This window comes from Nasonia vitripennis, chromosome 3 (assembly GCF_009193385.2).
Source record: "Nasonia vitripennis strain AsymCx chromosome 3, Nvit_psr_1.1, whole genome shotgun sequence".
In the NCBI taxonomy this organism is placed as follows: Eukaryota; Metazoa; Arthropoda; class Insecta; order Hymenoptera; family Pteromalidae; genus Nasonia; species Nasonia vitripennis.
Genome location: NC_045759.1, coordinates 13,449,568 through 13,471,272, shown reverse-complemented (window position 1 = coordinate 13,471,272; position 21,705 = coordinate 13,449,568). Strand labels below are relative to the sequence as shown.

General features: G+C 38.2%; 1 protein-coding gene across 1 annotated transcript; it reads right to left on the bottom strand.

Moving 5' to 3' along the window:
• Positions 1 to 7,039: 7,039 nt before the first annotated feature.
• On the bottom strand, positions 7,040 to 21,454 carry LOC100116495 (caspase-1-like). The gene is made up of 8 exons (XM_031927322.2): positions 21,367 to 21,454; positions 12,577 to 12,674; positions 11,912 to 12,166; positions 9,695 to 11,678; positions 8,349 to 8,626; positions 8,091 to 8,269; positions 7,841 to 7,979; positions 7,040 to 7,629 (listed from the first exon to the last, which is right to left on the bottom strand). The coding sequence occupies exons 5-8, from the start codon at positions 8,599 to 8,601 to the stop codon at positions 7,370 to 7,372; spliced, it is 831 nt and encodes a 276-aa protein (XP_031783182.1). The 5' UTR covers positions 8,602 to 8,626; positions 9,695 to 11,678; positions 11,912 to 12,166; positions 12,577 to 12,674; positions 21,367 to 21,454; the 3' UTR covers positions 7,040 to 7,369.
• Positions 21,455 to 21,705: the final 251 nt, after the last annotated feature.

Sequence of the window (21,705 nt, the reverse complement as noted above, 5' to 3'; positions counted from 1 at the left end):
TTGTGTAAGTGTGCGAGATATGAAAGCGTGTGGAATGGAATGAAATATGAGATGAAAGAGTGTAGCTGATTGTTTGAAGTGCGAGATGGATAGTGTGCGAAGAGGAGAGAGAGAAAGAGAGAGAGAGAGAGAGAGAGAGAGAGAGAGAGAGAGAGAGAGAGAGAGAGAAGCGCAACGGATACTTTTTCGCGACAGTTTATACATATAAGGATAGGTATTTCACATAATGTGAGAGGCAGGCGCTGAGATCTCGCGAGCAATGAATTGACGTTTAGTTCCCGAGTTATTGTAATCTAAAGTAGAATGTCGACTGAATAGCGCCGCCGGCGCATGTATACGTGGAAGTCTCTCGCTCACCGAAGATATGTGCGGGCGGCGGGTAGAGAGGCGCATTCAAAGCTCTCTGCGCTGCGAAGAGGGGGACGCCATGCATATAAAGAGCGCAGCAGCGAGCCGAACTTTTGGCAGGGACTGTCGGTGGTGAACCTCTTCAAGTACGAGTCGATTATAGTCGTGAATTTTCGTTGAGGGCGATTTCGAACGATTGAAAACACTTGGTTGCTTCGAGAAAACGCGAGAGCTATACTGTACTCGATTTTATCACTGTCGTCGACAGTGAATTTCCGTAACGTTTCGGTTAGACGTCCGCGATGCGAAAGACATGAGCTCGAAATACGGTGCAAGTATTTTTGATCGAGAGATAACGCTATCTAGATTTCTAGAAACTGCTTCTTTTTTCAAACATGTTGTACACTATCCGTCGCAACGTTTTTGTACGCGTAAAATCGAAATTAATCCGCAACTACTCACTCTGAGTATGATGGAATAAAAAGAGTTAAATTATCATAGCGAAACGCACATAAATGGTATTCGACGAACTTCGTGACTCTCCTCGATAAGACGCATATAGCAAGCGTAAGCGCAAGAATTATTTTCCTTCGAACGCGAATGCGACCACGGTCCACGTGCGCCGCATTGTCAAACGAAGAATTTTCCGAATAAAATTGGTGTACATACTTGATTGATTGGATGCGGTGGCGGCTACACGAGAGATTCACACGGCTGAGCAGAAATCGTCACGAAGTGTATTATTATGTAGGTGTATAGCGAGAGTTGGGTACATATTATGCGCGCAGGCACGAACGTCTGCTGTGTCTAAGGGCTATCACACTGTTAGAAATTTTCTGAAAATTCAGACACAATTTGTATCTGAAAATTCAGTTTTTGGTATCTGAAAGAGAAATTCAGATAGCTGTAACTGAAAAATTCAGATACGAGTATCTGAAAAAACTTGAGAAAACTCTGGCGATGATAAATTCAGATACGGCTATCTGAAAAAACTTAGAAAACGTTAACGCTCAATACATATATTATTTGTATAATATAATACATACACAAAACTATATATTGTTATGTTTATCCTAGAATGTTTCTATAGTGACATTTTTGGTTTTATGCACATTGATAAAGGAGTGAAAGGGTATGCAATTAGAGTACTATAAGAGTATAGTGTAAATAGACGTAGGAATGGCAAGCGATACTAGAGTGAGTGAGATAGAGAGAGAGAGAGAGAGAGAGAGAGAGAGAGAGAGAGAGAATGTTGAACACACACACACACACACACATATATATATATATATATACACAAGAATTTAAAAGTGCAGTATGCAAAATCACAAATTAAAATTTGTAATTATTTTTATTTAAATAAATTATAAGTGTATTTTGAAATTAATACGTTTAGAGTAAATTTTTGGTTACCATCAGATTCAGGTGCATTACTGAATATCCAATATCCATACCTAGAAAATTCAGATACACTACTGAATTTTCATATACACCAAATTCAAATACTTTGCTGAATATTCAGTTACAAAATTCAGATACATTACTGAATTTCTACACCCACGAAATTCAGATACTTTACTGAATTTTCAGTTACGTTATGTATGAATATTCAGTCACGTGTAGTTGAATTTTTCAGATACGTTACTGGAAAAAACTTCAAATACATTTGTCTGAATTTTCAACCAGAATTTTCTAACAGTGCACGTAAAAAGGAACACCGAGGAACAGCGGCTGACAGCCAAACAGAGGCAATCTTTAAACGAACTCATCCCTTCATGTTCTCTCCCCACCACCTCAATAAGGAACAAGTCCGTTTAACGCTTACTTCTAATTGGCTGTCAGCTGCTATTCCTCGCTATTCCTTTTTACGTGTGATAGCCCTTAACGACTCCGCACTAGGATGTGCAAGCCCGGACTGCCCAGCTGGTGGGGGGATCTTCCGTTCGACTCTGATTGGCTTATAAGTAGTCGCAAGAACCATCTTGCTCCTTTTGCTATCTCTCTTCCTCCCCTCCCCCCTCTCTCTCTCTCTCCATCTATCCATCTTATGCGCAATAGTATATTATGCAAGGGGTACAGAAAAAGACTGCATTTTCAAAACGAGAGTTTACAGCACTCGCCTTCGATCTTTGACAACGTGCAATTTTTTATCTTTGCTTCAACATCTCTCTCGCTCGGTTCGAAATACTGCAATGCCGCTATATCGAGTATCAATGTACTGCTATACAATACAAGGAGTGCGGTATGAGTAAACGAAGATTTAGTCAGTTTTCAAACGCATAGCAAATCAATGGCGAGACTACTTCCTTTTTGTTCAGCTGGGGAGGGAGCTACACGACAACACCGTCGTGTAAATATGCCACACGGGACGATACTCGACGATGAATGCAGCGTGAGGCGCCAACCGAACATGATTTTCGGCGGCGGAGAGTCGCAGAGCACGGCAGCTTGTTCAACGCTACATACAGACGGAAGACGGTAGTCGACCGAGTTCAATGTTGTGTGCCTATTTTCTCACTATGCATCCAGCTATTCGCTGTTAGTACATCCCGTGTTAAATCTTATGGGCAAAAAATAGTTCGAGCGGCCGCTATTAGCAATAACGAGAGTAAATCCCATAAGATTATTCGCGCGGATGATGCGCGAATTACTTTCAGATTAGGATACATCGTGTTCGCGCGTTAATAATTTTTTCGCATTCGTTCGAACAATGTTAACAGTGCATTATTGATTATGCAACGCAGTCAACGCATCAGGGTTTCGGCGAGGATGACGATTGACATTATAACCACTGTGGTTAACGAGCATAAAATCTTGTCGACTCGTTTGTCGCTGTAGATTTCGACGCGGTCCAAGAAGTAGAGGCGCGAAAGAAAATACGCGCACACACACGCATAGAGGCATGAGTCACGAGAATTTTACTACAGCCGTTTAGTTTTTATGCTTGTAACGAAGCGCATCCACCGCGCGTGCTACTCGAAATAATCGGCTCCTGTAGTGAGTGGTCGCTTGATTAATTAACCCGATTAGCTAAAACGCTTATAAGTGTATACGATCGGATCTATCGCGCCGACAAAAGTCTGGAAGCCATAAAATGCCACGTTTAGTCAATCAGCTGCTTCGTCGCGCACTTTCAGTCCTTGTATCGCAATCGTGTTCTTTTCGCCTCGAATCACGCGATATGATTACGTGTAAATAAAGAGTTTTCAAAAGCATTTCGTCTCACCCGCGGAAAGAGGTATCATTAGTGCATTTCGATTCGATTTTGGCGATCCAGAAAGATAGGTATATAAAACCAGCTGACGGCTTATCCGCGATGTTTACCCTCAGAATTAGCATCAGAACGTGCGCACACACGAACGAAGAGTATACACACATATAATAGAAGGTACGTATGCTAACGGATGAGGATGCTAACGCGAAGAAACAGGTGAGCTAAGTGGAGGCACGCGACGACCTCTTATGCGCTCTGCTCGACGGCATGAGTCAGAGATGATTTTCGACAGAGGAGGAGAGCCGCAGCGGTGTATATGCCGAAGGGGGGGGGGGGAGGGGACAGCTACCCAGCCGAGCTCAATGCCTTGCTACCTGATATATATGTATACGTTTTTTACGACTCAAATGCAAATATCTCTACGCGACCAATGCACCGAATCAAGTACTTACCTGCGAGGACAGAGAGACAACCGAAAACTTGCGCTTTTCATGCGAGATACTTACACCTCGAGATACACGCCGCAGCTCGCTGTTGGGAAAAACTGATCACGTGACGAAACTGCCGAATACCTACACTCGATGCGCGACGCGATCTTTTCATTCGCAGACCGAAGTATAGTTATACTTCTGCTTCGCTCTCGAGATTATAAAAAACATGTAGTATTTCCTCTGCTGTTTGCCAGGTTGACAACGGAATTTAGAGTGGGAGAAGCAAAAAAGGAGTGGGGGCCTGCCCGCTCTCTCCCTTGCTTCTCGCGCTCTCTCACTCATTCTTTCTTTCGTTGTTGCTGGGTTCACATCGACACGTCAAGAAACATGTCTAAACGCAAATTGGCCAGCGCAAGATACGATTTGCTATTGAGAAAAAGAAGAGAATTAGACGAGGAGCTTGATAGTCTTTTGGAAACAGATATGGCTTATCAAGATGAAGAAGATTTGGATTTGAGTGGCGGCGTGGCCCTCAGCGAGGATTCTGAGGATTCATCGAGCCACGGTGACTTCGAGGAGGTTTTCAGAGCTAGACGACGAGTTAAAGACGAGTGAGTTACTGTGTAAAAGAAAGAGGGTAATTAGAATACTTAGGAGACGGAAAGCGAAAGTTCCGGTTAAGTGTATCTTCTCTAGCGCTCGGTATACGCCGGGACAAGACATCATGACATTACGCATGACAAAGAGAGTTTTTCGCGCGCGCACGACACGTTTACACGTGCGCTAGGCGCTCACTCTATACAATTAAAATCAACGGTTATATTTTTCCAAGAATTCCAACATTGGTTGAGACAAAAACATTAGCGCTTACTACACGGTAAGACGGCACGATGGAATAAAACTATGATCGTTATAAAATAAGTCTAAGCAATGTGTAATTTTGATAGCATGTTTATGACTGGAGTTAAGCTAAATATATTTATCAACAAAAAAGTATATAGAAATACAATTTTCTATTTCACAGACAAAAAACAAACTGAGACCAAGAAGCAGGGATCTTCTAAGAATAACAAGGAGAATACATTGACAGAGGAATCCACACAAAAAGAGAAACCGTTGGAAAATACTCTTCAGTCAGTATTAGGAGACGATCCGACATCTTCTAAGGCTATAAGAGTGCCGATTCATTCAAACTTGATTCAACACTGGAATCATTATACTATCAAAGGGTTAGGAAAAGATGATCGAGAATCGCTGATGACAGGCGGTGGCGGGGCTAGACGAGTTTGGGCCCTTCTGCGCATTCGATGAGTGTCTACCGCGCAGGATTTTCTTTACCTAAGCCGTCAAGTAGATTCTACTGAAGTTTTGAGTAGCCTCGACGTTTCTTTTTCTCCGTGTATACCTATGATGCGCGTACGGAAAAAAGTTCGAGCGCGCGCGGCTCTTCGTTGACTATCGTTGCGTGCGAGAGTGTGAAATGTGAATATTTGTAAGCGCAGCGGCGTGCAGCAGCTGCTCAGTGCTCGGCTTGCTCGACACCGCCCATGCAGCGCAGTCCCTTTTTTCGTGCATGCATATATACCTATATCGTCTTTTTCTTTATCCATTGACTCTTTCGAGTGCCGGACGAAATTGACAACGTCTTTCTAAATGCCGAGGGGTGTCTGCGCGTCACCGTTTCCCGCCATTTGAGAGGATAATCTTTGCGAGATTGACTTGTGGACTTGGAAACAGTAGGAGTATAGTATATATTTTAAAATGAAACGGGTGTGCAAGATGCGACTGATTTATCTTATTTACTAAAGTACTATGTGACGTTTAGGCACGAAATATTTTACACAATAAGAGCCGAATGATAACGAAGTGATTATTTTGATTATCATTATTTTTATTTCTAATGAAGTTATAATTTTGAGGTTAGAACGGTACAAAATGTAGTCGTTGGTTTCGTTAGTCTCCTCAGGCTTACATATACTTAATGAGTGCGACGGTTTATGAAAATAAGCTTTTCGCACACGTTTTGCATGCGATTATTCGACCCGTTAGTATAGAAGTATCGCGAGTGTTTTGACGTTTTTCACACTTTTATAAGTACTAGAAATTGGCTTAGCACGCGTGTCGTGCGCGTTGATTTTGTTGAGCTCTCTGAAGTTGCTCCCTATTTCCACTGTACGCACCAATGAAATTTTTTGATAACGGTCTGAATTGACTCTGTAATCTGATCTCCCTTTTAGAAATGGATATTTAGTATAAGACAGCAGCCGTGCTGATTATCATTCGCCGGGAATCGGAAAGGATTAAGGATATTTTTGTTGGCCAACCACCCTTATACTAGGACACTCCCTCTGCTCTCTCACACACCTCCTAGCATCAATACTTCTGCGCAGGTCTATGAGCCACCCCCGCACTTCCCGATTGGCGTGTACGCCGGGGGGAAAATTTCTACCAATAACGCGGGAGAAACGTTCGCATCGTTGCTCTGTCTACGATAATAAGCCGACGATATAGCGTTCAGACGGATTGCTTACTCGCGTTTTTCAATGCAACGAATGAATTTACGAGCAAACGAAACCTCAGTTCGTTGACGATAACCTGCGCTGAATATAAGCGTAATACCAAAAATTAGTGTTTTCATAATTATTTTAAAGTCTATCCTTATTTTATTTATACATGATAACGCCGTTTGTTTTAATTTTTTTTTTTTTTTTTAGTAAAAAAGGCACATTTATCAAAATTAATTGAATTTTTATGAGTGCAGATCTCTAAACAATGCAGACAATGGACGATTTTGACCTTTCGACCGCACCCTCATCGATTTATGGTCATCTTCTGGTGAATCTGCAAGTAATAAAATCAATGTCGATGTAGCACTTAACAGCGCAGCTGTCGCCGCAGTGTCCAGTAATGGGTCTGATGGAGATTTTACGAGACCACCTACACGATGGAAACGCACTGGGCGCACACTCACACGTTTATCTTCAAGGTACTTGTAGTAGAGATAATTTACTTATTCTTTCTCAATAGTATATTTGGATCATTGTAATACAAAATCTATAGCTTTCATTTGAGAATTATTTGACGTGACAAGTAATAGATAAAAGATAAAGAAATCTCTCTCATAATAAACGAAGCAATATAATTAATTATTGCTCAATGTTCAACTTGAATTCGGTAAATGGTCCCCTTAAAAACGCACGATTTCTGCCAATCACGAATTAGACATCGATTGCCACAAAAAAAATCAATGATTCGCAAGAAAAAAGACATTTTCCAGTAATTAATCATATGTAGTATAATTCAGAAACGAAAGCTTGAACTAATCTGAAATCGACGCAAAATCTTCAGAAAATTTGTAAAAAAAACTTTCTTGGTTTTATCCGCCGGTTGTGTTTCTCTGATTCTTCGGTGTGAAGTAGATGTCGCGCATGAGGTTCGAGGTGAATGACGACATTTGCTTCTTGTTACGCAGCCACGGAATATGATTGTTGTAAATTTCAAAATTCTCAACCACATTACGATTCGTTATCGTCAACATATTTACTAGGTCGCGAGTCGCAGCATACTCATCCAATACGTCGCACAGGCTCTGCACGTACCAGGTGCCTTCTTCCGGATTCCTCCACGAGTAAAAACCTGCGAACAAGGGCGTCAGGATGCTGTGAAATTTCTAGATATGTATATATCTTATATTTGAAATTAAAGATTGCCTTTCACCACTCTAGTTCATAAAGCAGTTCAGTGTTAACGCCTATGCATAGCAAAATGTATATGATCATACAAAAAGGTTCGTAATACAAATCTCGAAACAAACCGAAAATAAGCATGTTTATATTTACAGACTTGCCTGGAACCGTACTGTAGCCGAATAAAAAATCAGCATGTGTTGGGACCCGATAAGATGTGTCCGAGCCCGAGCCATCAGTCTGGGTTCTTCTGGACCTTATCATTCGGACTCCATGGTCTAAATTGTCTCCTCTGCAGGCCTGGATCATTAACGACAAGTAACGATCAATATTTAAGTAATAATCTTAATGATAAAACTAGTTTTTTTTGTAATACGTATTATATATATATATATATATATATATATACACCTGAAAGAAGAACAACTTTGGCTTTCCAGCAAGCGTGCTGCATTTGTCAGCTGTGAAGGGCTTCCATATTTTGTCGAGCTTATAATTAGTGTCCTTTGCACAGATGAAATCGTCCGCCATTCCATGCGTTAGTACAAAAATACAAAGACAATCGTTATCTGAGTGGTCCTCTCTTCTCACTTGAATAAATTTACAACATTATTCAACAACATTTATACGAATTTCTACTCGATTAAAATTCGATTCAGTTATACTCACGCTCGTCGAGCTTTTCTATGATATCATAGTACTCGTAATTGTTGCAGATGTCGACAGTAAAGCCGAGTTGCTGAAATGTCTGCTTGATTTTACGCGTATCGACGCTCGAGCCCTTGCGAGGCTCGAGGTGAGTGGCAAAAGTTTCGTGATTAAAGACAACGCATTTTCCACGATTTGGATTCTCCATGTTGTAGCGGTCGGCGCCCATCTCTGTTGACATCCTACCTTGTGCTTCGGCCACCAGATTAAGCATGCTGAAGCGCCGGAGAAAATTGATTCTAAATTTAAATTAGATTACATTGGTAAAACAGCGTTTGCACGGAAAACTTGATTCAACATATCGTGGAAAAAATACGAATTGCCCATAATTAAGAGAATTAAAAAGTTCACGAGCAAAGGAAAATACCAGTCTATAACACGTGTAAATTGCCACACGAGCCAAAGGCGAGGGTAGAAAAATTGTGTTTTGGGGTAGCACTTAGCACTCGTTGGGGGGGGGGGGGGGCTAACTTATATATTACAGCCAAACGCTTTTTGCGAATTTAAAAAATTCATAACACGAAGTAAATAATTATGTTAGGGATGGTGTTACGAATCCATACACTCATTAAAAATAACTCAGTGATTTAGTTTTCGAAATACTCTAATTTCAGGGGAGTCGGAGCCATGCTAATTTGTTTAGGTGTTACCTAATCTCAAAAATTGTTTAGATCATAAATAATAAATTATTCCACTTGCTTATAGTTTTAAAACGCAGTGTTCTACGGTCACTATTATAATCATTCTTATTTTTGTATTATCATTTTTGTATTCTTATTTTATATTTATCAGTCTTATTTTTATTTAATTATGCTTGATTTTTGCAAATAACGAAAACTACGACGCGAAGTGAAGGCGGCAATATAAGTAATATGACAATTACTTTCAGAACCATTATTGAATAAAATTAAATTTTGCATTAATTGAATCAATAAAATTCTGTGTTCTGCAATAACTTGCATCATAACAAAGAATTATCAACTCGATTACCGATGGTCCGAAGAATATTGAAGGCAAATCAAGTAAGCTACAACTCGAGGTAGAGGTCACAATTGGTCACGTTGGCTCCGACACTCCCTTAGAGTAAAAAAACGTCAGCAGAAAGGCGCGCTCGAAACTCTCTTAACGGCTGAGAGAGGGAGAGAGAATTCATACAGTGCAGACAGCGTTAGTAGATGAGTTAATCTCACATGTCGTCTAACTTGCGTCCAAAGTTTAACAATACCAAGTAAAAATTTCGACTATGCGCACTTTCCCTAATAAATTGTAATGCGTTTTAGAAGAACACAAAAAGTAAAAGTACTTACTCAGATCGTATAGCGAAAGTTCGAAACAAGAACGACGGACGGCTTATAGGCGATGTTCACGGCCACGCACACACAGACGAGGAGTTATACAGCATATAATATACACACAATGAACGCCACCGAAGACTGGATGAATACCGACTCCGAAAAACAATGCACGGGGCACGCGACAACTGCTTTGCTCGACAACTCAGCGACGAATGCGTGGGTTGCAAGCGGCGAGGCTCACGCAAGTGAGATGATTTTCGACCGCGGAGGAGAGTCACGGAGCGGTGTACAGGAGGGAGAAAGCCCAGTGCAGGTGGAGAGGGGGGAGATATCTCTCTCTCTCTCTCTCTCTCTCTCTCTCTCTCTCCTTTTCTAGAGAGAGCATCACCACCGCTTACAGACCGACCTATGGCTCCTTACCTAAAGTGTTTATGCAACGCGCGAACCGTTCGTGCTAAAAGTGATTACAGATTTGTAGCAGTATAGCTGCAACAGACTTTTCAGGGACTAATACTTGTCTCGTTACGACTTTGTTAGTGCACTTTGAACTATTACTTTTGATTTTCAATTGTATTTAGGGTTATTCGCTCACCTAACTCTTTCTCTTACAAAGATTCTGGGCTCATAAACTGTTAGAAAATAAGAATTTTATGCATATTATTTCAGAAAGCTTTATTTAAAAGTCAGTACAATAAAGTTTTTTTTACACATAGTACTAGTTGAACAAAAATAACGTGGATATTCAGAAATGAAATAACTCATGCAAACAGTATATAACACTCAGTATTTAATACGGACTTTTCAGTAGAGCCATGTGTTTTTGTAATGCATTCTTAGTTCATAATGTGACTCGTACTCACAAAGCTATGGAGTTTAGTTTATATTATCCCCACTAGACATGCTAAACATCGAACTTCACTCAATAAAGCGGGCTCTCAAGTCAGTCGTCTGAGAGTACAGCTTTACAGAGTATATTTCAGCCTGAATTGTTTTACTATGTTTTCATTATAAATCTCTCTTAATAAAATGATGACCGGATGTTTTGAAGCCGTTAATAAAGAGATTTGATTGTCTGAGAAACAAATATCTGGTCTGAATATACGATTATAGCACAGTGTGGCTTAAATCCGCGTTTAAGTCACGCCTATACGTGACCTAAGTGGTATTATTGTACCGTGTACACACGGTACAATAATGGACTGCTTAGATCACGGATAGGCGTGACTTGGCGGATTTAAGCAGCTGTGTTATAAAATTGTATACGATACTCGCTGCGCTCGGGCGCTAATACACGCCGTACAATAATCGGCCACTTAGGTCACACGTAATATACTATTTTAAACTTCTAATCTCAAGAAAATTGGGCGCGCAAAGCGCGCGTTAAATTTAGCTAGTATGTGTTAAAAGTTTATTATAAAAAATCATTTCACCAATGTTGAGTCAGAGGTGGAAGTGCTAAAGATTATCCTTTCTTGAAAAGATGATGAGCTTTGTTGTGAAGCATTTAATTGATAATCTGTCTCCTGGTACAAATTGTTGAACTTTCTGAAGTTGCTCCCTATTTCCACTGTACCCTCCAGAAATTGTTTCGCTATCGCAATCTCCCTTTTAAAAATTGATAACCTACAAACGCTTTAAACTGTTGGTTTTCAGCTGGCGGCAAAATTTAAATTTCATTTATGACATGATAAGGAGTGCGCGAAACGCACTTGGATTTCCTAGTTTATTTAAACACTGAATGTACAACTGTATGTAACACTGCTCTTCGTGTTATCCATTCAAAGATCTGTCAAGGACTGACACTCTCATTCTTCTAAGGTGCAAAAAAAGCTGCGGGTCAAATTTGTCCTCGACCTCCTTCCTAGTCAACTGACTTGTGTGCTGAGAGAAAAAGAGTACATTTCCAACGTCTCATAATGTATAACCATCGTTTTTTTTTGGGTTTTAGATTTTTCGAGTGTTGCCGATGGATCTACTCGGCTATCTACTCAGGTTCCTGGAACAATTTAAAATGTGTTTATTCCGCTATTTCGGTGACTTCGTCGCAAATATTAATTGATAGTCAACGTGGAGAATAATATGCTATTAGAACGAGTAAAAACATTAAAACTTCAATAAATAAAATAGCGATCTTTGGATGCCACAGAATATAAAATAATCAAATAAAAATAAATAGTACTATTCAATACTTCATTACGGAAGGATCGGAAAATAATCAATAGCACATACGTGAGCAGCGGGCTCTTCTCGGCGATCCCGATGCCGGCATGAAACTTGCATGCTATTCAAAATTATTCCAAACATCCAGTTAATTGAAACCATTCCTTCATCTGGAAGAGTCGCGATGAAGATCCGCATACAAAGTATACAGATTTCAGAAACGGCTCTAGAAGCTGCCGTTTGCGCAGGCACTTGGTTAGGACGGACAATAGTGGCTGACTCGGAAGTAACGCCGTACGGAATACCATCACTATGCCCCGCTGCCTGAAATAAGAAGGTGAAAGATATTCTGATATTGATAGAGTGTTAAGCGATCAGACTACAACAATTCACATCTTAACTAAAATTAGATTAGAAATACTGTAAAGCGAATGAAATAAGTATAATAGAAAAATAGTTTATATGAGAATCTTTGTTAAGGCATAAAATTTGTATTTCCATGGTTGTATATTTTTCGAATGAGAGCGCCAGGTATTTTCATACATTAATTTATGAAATTAATTATTCGATGAATATTTTCAAATCCTTTATGAAACAATTTTCACGGGTCTTATTTTTTCATTGAAGATTTAAAAATTAAAATCTTCTATATTTAACTTGGTATTTTACGATGCAAAACATATTCGTCGAAATTTTGCAGTAGATATCTCGACTTCACTCTTGTTTAAACTTACATCTTCTCTTGAAGAGGGGGCGATTGTGTGTGTATCATACACACCATCTTCATCAATTTCCATTGGTTCATGTATCATTAAAGCAGATAATATTTATCCTGAAACAAAGGAATACTTTATTTAATTTGTCTTTAAGATTCTTTGCACTAAATCCCGTTGGGCACGAATCGCATACGGCTAATGCAAGTAAAGTTTAAGTGGGAGAAGAAGCAGAGGTCTTTCTTCTTGAGTGCAACAGTGCTAACCGCCTGTTACAATCAGCCAGTGGAAATATGATGTCAACGCTGACTTTTGATATTCAAGATGGTTTACAACAGGGTACGGTTAACTCTCCAGTGCTTTTTAATATTAACAATAGTGATGTAATTAATTTGTTTGACTTGAAAAACGGTAACAGAACATACTCCATAGCATTTGCAGATGATTTGATAGTTTATGTGGCGGATAAGGACATTAATAAGATAAGATGTAAATTACAAGACCTATTTTACAATATAACTAAGTATTATAAGAACTGGTTACTAGAAACTAATACTTCTAAGTGTGAAACAATTTTATTTAGAGATAAATATGACAATATGCCTAATTCTGCCAAAAAAGTCTGGAGAGACTTTCAATTTTGTGAAATTCTGATAGTTCAACTCCTGTGCCACACAAGGAAATTGTGAAATATCTTGGTGTAAATATAGATAATACCTTAAAATTCAACCAGCATGTCAAGATCCAATTAGATAAAGCTCGTAAGGCTTTTTATGCTAATCATAAGTTATTCTATTCAAGTGCCTTGGAAGTAAAAGCTAAAATAATCTGTTATTAGCTATTAATCAGACCCATATTAAGTTATGCTAGCCCAATTTGGTTTAACATAAGCGCCAGTCTTATGGAAAAAATAAGGGTTTTTGAAAGGAAATATTTAAGAGCTTGTTTAGACAAATATAGAGATCCAGAAGACAATTATCGTTACAGGATTAGTAACAAAAGAATTTATAACATGGCAAAAATTAATAGATTTTATAATTTCATTATTAAATTAACGAGAAAACACATCAAGTCCTCATCTAAAGTTAAAAACAATGGTTTGATATGTGGACCATATTTTCCTAATGAGGAATATATGGCTAAAACTACAAAAACTGGATTTATGCCTCCCGAAGGTTTCATATACTCAGATAAAATGAAAATGATCCAAAGTGACGATGGCACGCCTATCATCTATCATATAAGCAGACATATGGTCAACAAAAAGTTAATCTATGATGTTAATACACCGCAGAGACTGGACCTAGTATACTCTACTGCGATACCAGACATGGACAAGAAAGCTTTCAACTTCAAGAAAAGATCAAGTTATTGGTGGCTAGAGGACATTATAAATAGTGATAATAGATAATGTAATAATTATACGTAGCTATGCTCCGTAGTTTTTTCTTAACGGTTAGTTTAAATATTAAGAGTAGCTCGTGCACTCCTGAGCATTTGACTTTTTTTTTTTTGTTTGTTTAAAAAAGATAGTTAAAAATAAAGTTGCCAATTCTTGTTCAGGATAAAGGCGAATCTGTGCAATAAATGAAAATAATTTAGTAGGTTTAAAAGCAATATATTCGATGTAAAAACGAAAAGGTTACAACGTCGTATATTTAAGTCGGCGACAATGAATCTCGGTCAAAGGGCACGAAATGACTGACTGGTAAGACCACCCTCAACTGGATAGCCTGACAGCTATGGATCGCACTGCCGATCCATGGGGTACGTGCCAGTCCGCCCAACGTGCCATTCCGCACACAGTGCTGGGGTCTCTATTATTCGGAGGGTCGCTCAAATGTCAACTTCAGGGGGCAACGCAGTAAAAGCGGTCTGCTTTGTTCCCTGAAGTCAGCCATCGGGCTACTCTGCATCAATTCGAAAATGTTCGAATTACCGGTGGCTGCACTAATAAATAATAAAATGTCAAACTAAAACTAAAAAAATCGATGCCAAAAGTGGCAGAACAGAAAACGGTAAATTTGAATAGTTTCAAAATCGAAAAAAAAATTACAGTAATTAAATTTTGAATATCGGAAAATTAATTAGGGACTAAAAGAATAACAATTACTGTAAAAAAATAATTTTTTAACTTTAACAACAGTTATAAACATTCATTGAACTTTTTACGTACTTTTACCCGAATCGCATTATTGAAATCGTAGAAAATTTCAATTTTGGCATTACAGGCGGTTGCACACGGTTGAATAATAAACTATACGAAAAGTATGAATTATTAGGATATTATTAGTATAATCAAAACTTTTAAACAACAATATAAATGTAATAAAACGATAAAGCCCCTTTTACAGTATGTACTGGAATTATAAAATATTTTAAGTACGCTTTAACCTTTATACTCTAAGCGGTTTCGGGGTCGCTGATTACGAATCTGATATCAGATTTGGAAAATGATTTGTTTAAACAACTTTGTCGATGCGAATTATTTCATGACTCGAGTATTGTGAAAAAGCTATATACTACCAGGGGATTTTAGGGTCTCTGATTACAAATCTGTTATCAGATTTGTAAAATAATACATATAACAACTTCATACGAAATACGTTGCAAAATTCAGTCCTTTATTTTTGTTGAACCAACATCTTGCGTACTAACAAGGATTTCGGAGTAACCGATGATGAATCTTATATCAATTTTGCAACAAAATGCAGCAGGCTTTAGACTCAACTTCATATGCTGTGATAAGCCATTTACTCTACGCACCGTAAATTTCAATGCATCGATACAACGAAGGAAGGCGAGGCAAGCGGAAGGAAGTAAAAAATAAATCTAAAACCGAAATGAATAAACCCATTTAACCTACGCTCTCCGAGCGCAATAAATTATGTAAACTACATCTTGGCTTATCAAAGAAAGGCGAGCGAAGCGAGTATAAAATCAAAGCGCTTAAACCCAACTAAACCACGCTCCCCGAGCTCAATAATCTATTTAATCAACACCTCGGCACATCGAAAGCAGGCGAGTGAAGCGAGTATAAATCCAAATCCAAAGCGCTTAAACCCAGCTACCCCACGCTCCCCGAGCTCAATAATTTATTTAATCAACACCTCGGCCCATCAAAGGAAGGCGAGCGAAGAGAGTATAAAATCTAAAACCAAAGCGCTTAAACCCAACTACACCACGCTCCCCAAGCTCGATAATTTATTTAATCTATACCTCGGCACATTGAAGGAAGGCGAGTGAAGCGAGTATAAATCAAAAACCAAAGCGCTTAAACCCAGCTACCCCACGCTCCCCGAGCTCAATAATTTATTTATTCAACACCTCGGCACATCGAAGAAAGGCGAGCGAAGCTTCGTTTTATGTTAGCAACTTGCTGTGCCTGGTGTGGATGGTTTTAGAAGATTTTAGTTTAGTATTATTTTTTCATTTGCATCTCGCTGTGCATGGGGTAGGTAGATATAAGTTTATGGGATATATTAATATTCACGTATGATCTTCAAATCTTGGGTAACTAGATTTGGTGCTTAGGGTTCTTGTTTTTTAGTTTTAGTTTGACATTTTCTTATTTATCGGTGCAGCCACCGGTAATTTGAACATTTTCGAATTGATGCAGGGTCGCCCGATGGCTGACTTCAGGGGACAAAGCAGATCGCTTTTACCGCGTTGCCCCCTGAAGTTGTCATTTGAGCGACCCTCCGAATAATCGTGAGAGCGGAGGTATAATCTGTAAGACCAGATTATAACAATGAGCGCTGTCGCGCATGGGGACGCCATGTTAACGTGTAATCATCGTTAAGCGCGACGGCGATTTAATTTGTAATGGCGCTTCTTGACGAAAGTAAGTGTAAAATTAACTAATTATATTATTCATGATATAAATTTGGTAAGGTGTACATCCGATTATTAATTTTAAATTAATAATAAGACTTCGTAAATATATAGCAGTTATGAATATTCGGAAAAAAAACGCTAAAGCAACCGTTTGATCGATTAAACTTATTTTTATCGAGTAATCTCGATAGAAGTAATATTTAAAAATAACATTAGTAAAAACACGTTTATACTAAAATTCATATTCAAATGATCTCCGCAATTGCTACACTGTCTTCAAAAACCGTGTTGAATTTGTTATTATACATTCAGGAAAAAATCGTCAAAAATACGAATATTCGGTTCTGCATATTACATTCAAGTAAAGCGCTTTAACCATGACCCCCGAATTTTAATTAACAGAATTACCCGCGCGCGGCATGTTTGATAGCCAGATTTTTCGGCACATCAGAACAAGGCTAACAAGCGCGAGCGTTGATATAAAACAAAATTGCGTTAATCCACTAACCCCGCGCGTAGCGAGTTCGATAATAATTTAGTCGGCAAATCGGAGAGAGGCGAGCGAATGCAAGCGATCACTCTAAAACTAAAATGCTAAAATCTACCTACCCCGCGCGCAGCAAGTATATGATAGCGAAATACGTCGGCGAATTGGAGCAAGGCTAACAAGCGCGAACGTTGATATAAAACGGAAATGCTCAAATCCACCTACCCTGTGCCCAGCGAGTTCGATAAAAATGTGTGCGTCTCGGGACGCCCGGCAGAAGTGAAAACTTAACTTGATTTAAGTAGAAAGTATTTAAAATTGAACTTATTTATTATTCAAATGAATATAATTTTTGGAAAGCATTATAAAAATAAAGAAGTATTTTTTTCAAAGTAGCATGGTGATACTAACGGGAAATGATTCCTTTTTGCAATAATGGTTTTATTATTATTTAAGTAAACAGTTGCATCTCTTCGGTCTATTGACACCGCTTGAGGATGGATATTATATTTAGTTATGTGAGCAGCAGCTTTTAGTCTTATTTTTTGTTCAGTTTTTGGTGAATCTTTAAAGTGCAACGATACACGTGTAATTTCATTTTGATCGTTAGTTTCAATGTAAACTAATTTTCCAACTGCACCTTTCGCAAGCCCATCTACTACATTAATATTGGTTGTGATTATATAAAATTTATTCCGTACAAACACGATCTCATATGGCATTCCTCCTGTATCGATAACCGAAATTGGCGTGTGTCCGAATCAGCTGTGCCGATCGGTAAGCTACCCTCCTCGAAGTACCGATAGAGCTCACTCAATTATTTTCACAATTATGCATTTAACAATTCGTATAACACAGGATAACAAATACACAGTGTCACTGTCTGTAGAAGGCGATATACCAACGAGGAGTACAGAGAGAATGAGAAAGACAGTGAAGGAAAACGTAAGCAAAGTAATGCGGTATAGTTTGCATAAGAGAGTAAATCTATAGGTATTGCTCGGAGAGGGAGGGGGTCCGAAAACAGTATAGCTATATGTATATTTATTCCTGCGCCCGGAAGGAGTGTATAAGGTCCTAAGAGAGTAAATCTATATTTAGCTTTGCGCGCGGAGAAGGGGGCTCGTCGGGTCGAGAGCTAAGAGCCCTATACCAGTATACCTATAGATATCACTGTAACGCATTCCTTAACGCATTCCAGAAGTTACAAACATTGTAGGTTCACCGTCCCATAAGAAGTTATCACTTTAATAATTTAGTCGGCAAATCGGAGGAAGGCGAGCAAAAGCGAGCGATCACTCTTAAACTGAAAAGCTTAAATCCACCTACCCCGCGCGCAGCAAGTTCGATAATAATTTAATCGGCAAATCAGAGGGGGGCGAGCGAATGCAAGCGATCATTCTAAAACTAAAATCTGAATATGCATAACTGCTATATATTTACGAAGTCTTATTATTAATTTAAAATTAATAATCGGATGTACATCTTACCAAATTTATATCATGAATAATATAATTAGTTAATTTAACACTTACTTTCTTCAATAAGCGTCATTGCGAATTAAATCGCCGTCGCGCTTAACGATGATTACACGTTAACATCCCGAATAGAAATGGTCCATGGCGAGCCGGACCAGATTATAAGGCCCTTACACGGCTTCCCTGAAGTTAGCTACAGGGCACTCATCCGGTTTGTGTGCAGGTACTTGTAAGGGCCAGATAAGGCCACCTTATGGGAATGAGTTTATGATGACTCCCTGAACATTGCCGGTAAAGTACCTTATGTAGTGAGGATGTAAGTGATGCTCTAAAAATAAAGCAAGTTCAGAATGAGATAACCTATAAATTATACATATATTTGCATGTAAATTATTAATATAATATAAAATAATAGATAAAGGGTGCAATCTAATTGAAAAATCATAATGAGGGAGGACAGGTATCCAAGCGTCGAATCCACAATAAAATAAGGATGCGATTTAATCGTTAAAGGAAAGCAGATGAAAATGATTCAAGTTGTTCAAGTACACAAATATCTGAAAGTAGGATTAGAGAAGCTGATAAAGTGTTAATCATTGAGGTGTTAAATCCTAATGAACATGATGTCATTGATATAGTAAACGCAGAAAAATTTCAGTATTGTGTCTCAGAAATAGCTTTTGCTAAAGAAAAGGATTGTCCAGATAGTAAACTGATTGACCGATTTTCAATTAGATTCAACTATTGATCAAGACATGAATTTACCGAGTAACATGGATAACGTACAAAAGGATCTGCTTATTCCTGATACGGTAGCAACAGTACAAGAAAATAATTTAACAAGCATCAATGAGTTGTTTGATGATGTTCCACAATTAAATGCATTAGATCAATCGAATGATCATCTCGCAAGATCCCCTTCAATCTCTAACGAACAAAACCTTATAACAGATAAAAATGATGAAAAGATGAAAGAGAAGAGTACTGAAGGGTCTTCGAATGAAGGTATGACTATTTATTGCAATCCGTTTTTCCTATTGATTATCTATTATATTGCAAAATTTCGAAGGACTATATAAATTTTTTTTTTAGGTGACAATAATCAACAAGCTCAAACTCAAGCACCTCAATGGACTGCTGCAATTTTAGGCAATTATTTTTTTTATATAAAAGTTCATGGATAATATAAAAATCAACAGTATCGTTTTCAATTTACATTAAATGATTTCTCTTTTTAATATAGCTATAGAGGAAAACATAAAAAGTTATTTTAAAGGTTAGTAATTATTCTTATAAAAATTTTACTCAAGTTGAACAATAATTTTATTCATTTTATAGAAATTTTAGGGACTGTTAAAGAAATCCGTTCATAGATAAATGTAATTAATAACAATTTGGTTGATCTTACTGCACGTGTGGACAATTTAAGTACAGTAATAAATAGAAGCCATGGAGCAAACGGATTGGAAAATGTTATTACATTTTCAAAGCTCATAGAGGAGTACAATTACGACTTCCCTATAAAAACGATGGATGATTTTACTGCATTTAATGAAGAGATCACTAAGAATGACAAGCTCAAATCAGACATCGTAAGTACTCTCATATTTTATTGTTGCATTTATGACTACAAACTTTAATGTTAAGTAATTATTATTTTATAATGAATATAATGATTATACTTTTCAATACTATGGTGAATTTATTTCAGATAAAGCATCTTGCAGGATTCGCTAATAAAACTAAAAGTATTGCAGAGAATTTGTCTCAAATTTAAAAAAAATTTGTATCTGAAAATGTTTTGAAACTTCACGCAGCTCAAAGAGTAACGAAAGGCAAGCCCCTTTTTAGTTCTACGAAGTTTTATTTATGTATAGAAGGTAATGTTTATTTTAATGGCCCTTTTAATTGCTTGTATTGGCTATTGCATTGATATAATTACGTATTTGCAGAGGCAATTATGCATTCCATGAAGAAAAAAGATGGGCAAGTATACGAGAGTATAGATATCAAACGTGGATTAGGATATGTTATGAACCTTCGCACGGACTGGAACAAAGGTCGAGAGAAACGAAGAAAAATAACTGAAGAATAATACTTAATATTTATACGTATGTACTACTTTTACTTACTTATAATGCACGTACTATATTTGTAAGTATTTATTTATGTATATATGTATATTTAAATGGAAATAAAAATATTTGCTAATTATTTTCAGTAACATTTGTAATATATTGATTCTTATTTTTATTTCAACCTTTTACGAAAATGGATTACAATTTTTAAAATTCAGGGGGTCTTTAGGCACGCCTGAAGTTCCCCCTGAATTTACTCAGTTGAGTTAACAAGCATTATATCACTCTAATCCCGGACCATTGCCTTATAAAACGTTGAACATCTCGTTCATTATAAGGGACTGATCAAAGCCTGCGCACATGCCTCCTAAGGCTCTTATCAGGTACCCTGATCCGGTCCTTATAAGTTACTTCAGGGACCTTATAAGGCCCTGATTTTAGCCATATGTCATTTTCTATTCGGGATGGCGTCCCCATGCGCGACAGCGCTCAGTGTTATAATCTGGCCTTACAGACTATACCCCCGCTCTAGCACTCTCGAACAGACGAACTTTTCGGCGTTGGACGGACTGGCACGTAGTACCCGATCCATGCAGATGCCGACTTTGATTACGAATTTCGAAGGTAATAAGCTTGAAAATGGTTTCTTCAAAAGTTAGATTCAAATCACCTTAGAAATTCGTAATCAGCGAGTCAAAATACATAAGGAAATACGTAAATTGAACACGAGAATCTCTCTATGACGTCTAGTCTAACGCGACAATAAGCATCGAGTACGAGTACGAGTGCAGTTGCTGAATAATTCTAGCAACTGCATCCCGGTTTCTCATCATACTTTTTTGCCCATGATTTATAAGTATGCAGGCCAAGCTGTAGAGACTCATTGCGTGGCAAAAATATTAACGTTATATAAAATAGCGTAGGTACTTACTTTTCAGAGTGCACTGCTCGGCTAATTGGCGACTACTGAGCTACCGACGATACTGCGGTATGCGTTAATGGCTGCGCGCAGAGTCTTCTCCCGCGTTTTTGGCTTGTTTCACGCTCCGTATACTACTGCGCGTGCGGGTGGCGGAAGCTTTGAATACAGAGGTGATGACAATTACAAGCAATCACGCTGACCTCGCAACCAATCAGGTTCGCATAATTATTCGTTCCTAAATTCTTATACCAGGCGACCAATCATCACTTTTTAATATATAGAGAGAAATATAAGAAGATTCTTTGACGCTGAATCAAAATCCGTTGGTTGGATTAGTGCATATTTCCC